The sequence below is a fragment of the Vigna unguiculata genome, chromosome 2, assembly GCF_037176805.1.
Source record: "Vigna unguiculata cultivar grain cowpea cultivar isolate G323 ecotype 2 chromosome 2, ASM3717680v1, whole genome shotgun sequence".
NCBI classification, from domain to species: Eukaryota; Viridiplantae; Streptophyta; class Magnoliopsida; order Fabales; family Fabaceae; genus Vigna; species Vigna unguiculata.
In genome coordinates, this window is record NC_140793.1 from 25,668,768 (window position 1) to 25,673,820 (window position 5,053).

The window sequence follows — 5,053 nt, forward strand, 5'->3', positions numbered from 1 at the left end:
ATCGACTTAACTTACATAATATTTAATATCATTGTTTTTGATTTATCGATCAATTTGTGTGAAATTTAGTTTTTCATTAATATTTTTATTATTTATTTATTTCTTTCTATTTAGCGTAAATGATTGACACTTATATTAATAAAAAATTATTTTGTATTAGTTCAGTCCACACATTATTTTAATTATTTTAATTTGTAAGAGTTGGGTTTTTCTTTACAATATTTTAATGAGTCTTGTTGTGGTTTTAGTCTTTCTTGACGTTCAACAACAACTACATAAACATAATATTCTCTCTAAATTATAAGATAAAGCAGCATGGGATCGCTACTTTCTCTAATCTCTTAACATAATATTATTCCCAAAAAGATTCTAAATCCACAATGAATCTAGAAGCACCACATAACCAAATCCAAGGGACAAGGTGGTAGTTACAAGCACTCCCCAACTTCCACCATAACCAGACATGGCATCACTATACTGTTGAAGAATGTTGTTCTTGTCGGAATTCGACATTTGTATCTTTCGTTGTTGTGATGGCAAAATATAAGGGTACATAACAGACTCCTCCATGAAAGAGTGGTCAAGTCCAAGTAAATGCCCTATCTCGTGCATCGCCACACTCTCCAAGTCCAAAACCCCCTCCTTCCACGATACGCTGTCGTTTTCACTCGGCACCGCCCAGTAATAGGAACCGTCAAGACGTATCTCCCCTATACTCACATTAGAACCTGCTTCCAACCTTACAGAGCTTATCCCATACAACTGCTCCGGAACACCTTCTGCGAAACTGTAGAACCCTACTTTGATGTCGGCGTTTTCGTAGGTTGTCTCCGTCGGATTCAAAACCTCTATGGCCTTCGCCCAGCGAGTGAAGGAATCTCTGAACACTTTTCTCATGCTTTCTGGGATTTCACTCTCCGGGAGAAAACCGTAGGTGAGGTTTCGCTTGGCGAACCATTGGTTCCTGTAGTTGGGCAACGCCTCGTTGTCGATGAAGCCGTGGGGGAAATTCTTGTCGGGGACACCGCAACGTGGTAGTAGGATTTGGTTGAGGGTCTGGTTGTTCAGGTTGCCGGTAACTTGTAGGTTGAAACGTTGCTGGAAGTTTTGGATGGCCAAGATTGTTCCCCGGTCCAAAAAATCGCTGAATGGGGCAAAGGATTGAAGATAGCCAAATTCGACAAAGTAGTTTTTGATGAGAGATAGACCTTCGATTTTCTTCTGTGGTGCATATGGCTGTGGGGGCCATATTTCCCTCTTCCATTGATTCTCAAACGTCTTGCCTCTTGTGTTCTTCTTTGCTTTGGCCGTGGAAGAATAAGGGACACGGAAGTTAGCGGAAAGGGATTGGTGGAGAAGAAGGAAGAACAATAATATAAATGCAAAATGGTACGATTTCATTGTTAAATGCTCTTTCTTGCTCCCTAACCCTAAGTTCCTATTAAGTCTACTTTGAAGATTTGAGCAATCATATATAGAGAAAGATGAGGATATGGGGTGATTAAAAATTATCACACATTAAGAATGTGTGTGTCTTCTTCTCTGGTAATGTGTAATGTGTGTTTGAATTTGAAATTTAGAATCTGGGATCCATGTTTCATATATAAAATTGAAATGATTGAAAGTAGCTTTAATCATAACAAGGATCATGTATTTGGATTTGATTGGGGTTGATCGGGGTCTCTCTACATTATTATTTGTACAATTTTTGTGTATTATTTCAGCTTGTCCGTTTATTGGCCTTCAATCTGTAGTGCAACTGCATGTGAGTACTGCGCATGATTCCAACTATCTTTCTGGTGATAGTACTTTGAAAGTGAAATTTCAACTAAATAAGCTATACACAAGCATTGTACTTTTAACATAATTTACATCATTGACGGAAGAAACTGGTGCTATGGTTTGTTTTTCTTTCATGATCATCTCCTACCCATTCTCCTGCCAAAACCAAATACTTGTCTTTCTTAATGTCTGGGAAACATAATAATTACTGTTTTGAATTAACATATCTACTTTTTATGTTCAAGTATTCATTGTGATACCAATTCTCCTGCCAAAACCATGTAGGACATATTTTTCTTACCAACAAAAAAATCAATTAATAATAGAACTATTAAAGTATAATACAAATTCTAGAACAATCTAGAAAAATCTAAGATAGAGTTATTGAAATGTAATGAAACTTCTAGAGTATTGGAGAAAAGCTTAGGATAGGAAGAAAAATCAAGAACATTCTACTATGTAGAAAAATCTAGAACTATTTGCTCAAGTTCTAGCTAAAAGTTTCTAGAATAATCTATGGGTCTATAAATACCCCATGTATCCTACCATTTGCAACATGAAGAACAACTAACACAACATCCAATCCAACTACTCTCAACTACAAGATACACTTCTCCAACTACTACTTTCACACTCTACTATCTACACATTTTCTCTATCCCTTCAACTATCTCCTACACAACCTCAAAATACTAACAGTGGTACCAGAGAGCTACTTTCGGTCATCTACTGGGCATAGATAAACTTTTCAACTACTTCAAAAAAAAATTAGAACTCCATTCTATACTACTTCCAAAATATTCTCTCAACCTATGGCCACTACCAATCAAACATCATCAATTCCAGTACCTATTTTCACAGGAGAAAATTATGATTTTTGGAGTGTCAAAATGAAGACATTCTTTCGCTCCCAAGACTTATAGGACATTATAGAAGAGGGATTCACTATTCTAGAAGACACTTCCACTCTTACTGCAGCTCAGAAGAAGGAGTTGAAGGAAAACAAACAGAAGGATTCAAGGGCTTTATTTGCTCTTCAACAAGCAGTTGATGACACAATCTTTCCGAGAATAATAGGTGCCACAAGTGCAAAGCAAGCTTGGAACACAATACAAGAAGAGTTTCAATCCACTCTTACTGCAGCTCAGAAGAAGGAGTTGAAGGAAAACAAACAGAAGGATTCAAGGGCTTTATTTGCTCTTCAACAAGCAGTTGATGACACAATCTTTCCGAGAATAATAGGTGCCACAAGTGCAAAGCAAGCTTGGAACACAATACAAGAAGAGTTTCAAGGAAGTGACGAGGTATGCAATGTTAAACTTCATTCTCTAAGACGAGCGTTTGAATTAATAAGAATGAAAGAATCTGAGACCATTAAAGACTACTATTCTAGAATAAAGGAAATAGTTAGTCAGATGAGAGCCTATGGGGAAACTATTCTTGACAAAAAAATCGTTGAGAAAATTTTAATTTCTATTCCCCAAAAATATGATGCAATCGCAACCGTGATTGAATAAACAAAAGATTTGGCCACATTGTCAGTAACACAACTAATGGGCTCTCTTGAAGCTTATGAACAAAGATTGAAAAGGCATGAAGAAGACTCAGTCGAAAATGCCTTTCAATCAAAACTAAAATTACGGTCTCAGAATAAAGAATATGAAGGAAATAAAAGTAGAGGAGAAATTTCTAGAAATAAAGAAAATTCTAGAAGCTTCCCTATGACTCGTCAAGGAAAATATCCCCCATGTGGCATATGTAAAAAGACAAGTCACATGGAAAAATATTGTTGGCATCATGGAAAACCTCAATGTCAGTATTGTAAGAAATTTGGCCACGTAGAGAAGTATTGTCGTAATAAAAATAAGCATCAAGCAAACTTTGCTGAAGAACATAATCAGGAGCAACGCTTATTTTATGCCAATCAAGAATCTCCTAACGGAGGAGAAAGTTGGTACTTGGATAGTGGATGCAGTAATCACATGGCCAAAGATCAAAGCATCTTCAAAGACATTGATAAATCTGTCAATGTCAAAGTTCGACTAGGAAACGGTGCCACAGTGGAGTCTCAAGGCAAAGGAACTGTCATGGTGGAGACAAAGAAAGGTACGAAATTCATCAAGGATGTTTTACTGGTTCCCAATCTTAAAGAGAATCTTTTAAGTATTGGCCAAATTGATGGAGAATGGATATTCTCTCCACTTTGAGAAAGATACATGCAAAATTTATGACAGTAGAAAGATAGAAATTGGCCAAGTAAAAATGGGGAAGAGAAATAGAAGGTTTCCCATAAGCTTCAAACCTGGAACTAATATTGCCATGAAGGCAGAAGTTGATGACTCGTGGCTTTGGCATAGGAGATTTGGCCACTTCAACACATATGCCTAAAAGCTTCTATATAAGAAAAATATGATGAGAGATCTTCCATGCTTAAAGGAGAATAATGAATCATGCGAAGGATGTCTCCTTGGTAAACAACATCGATTACCATTCTCGACCGACAAAGCATGGAGAGCAAAAGACTTACTAGAGTTGATCCATACTGATGTTTGCGGACCAATGAGGACGCCTTCACATCACAACAATAGGTATTTCATCCTCTTCATTGATGACTTCTCTAGAATGACATGGGTCTATTTCTTAAAGGCAAAGTCAGAAGTCTTTGGAATATTCAAGAAATTCAAGGCCCTTGTTGAGAAACAAAGTGGAAAACAGATAAAAGTACTTAGAACTGATCGTGGAAAGGAGTATACATCTCGCGAGTTTGACAAATTCTGCGAAGATGAAGGCATAGAGAGACAACTCACAGTCGCATATACTCCACAACAAAACGGTGTATCAGAAAGAAAAAATCGCACAGTCACGGAGATGGCAAGATCAATGCTAAAAGAGAAAGGTATGCTTAACACTTTTTGGGTTGAAGCAGTCTACACTACAGTTTACATTTTAAACAGATGTCCAACTAAGGCAGTCAAAGACAAGACTCCTATTAAAGCTTGGAGTGGAAGAAAGCCATTAGCCAAACACCTACGAGTATTTGGATCTATCTGCTACATACATGTTCCTGATCAAAGGAGGCACAAGCTTGAAGACAAGACTATACGAGGAATATTCTTGGGATATAGCACACAATCAAAAGGCTATCAAGTTTACAACCTACAAACAAAAAAGCTCGTCATTAGTCGAGATGTTGAAATTGATGAAAATGCTTCTTGGAATTGGGAAGAAGAAAAAGTTGTTAAAAGCAGCACTTTAGTCCCAGTGCAACAAT

General features: G+C 37.1%; 1 protein-coding gene across 1 annotated transcript; it reads right to left on the reverse strand.

Moving 5' to 3' along the window:
* Positions 1–276: 276 nt before the first annotated feature.
* LOC114173309 (metalloendoproteinase 1-like) lies at positions 277–1,564 on the reverse strand. Its single transcript, XM_028057605.2, has one exon. It carries the CDS (start codon positions 1,399–1,401, stop codon positions 370–372), a length of 1,032 nt encoding a protein of 343 aa, XP_027913406.1. The 5' UTR covers positions 1,402–1,564; the 3' UTR covers positions 277–369.
* Positions 1,565–5,053: the final 3,489 nt, after the last annotated feature.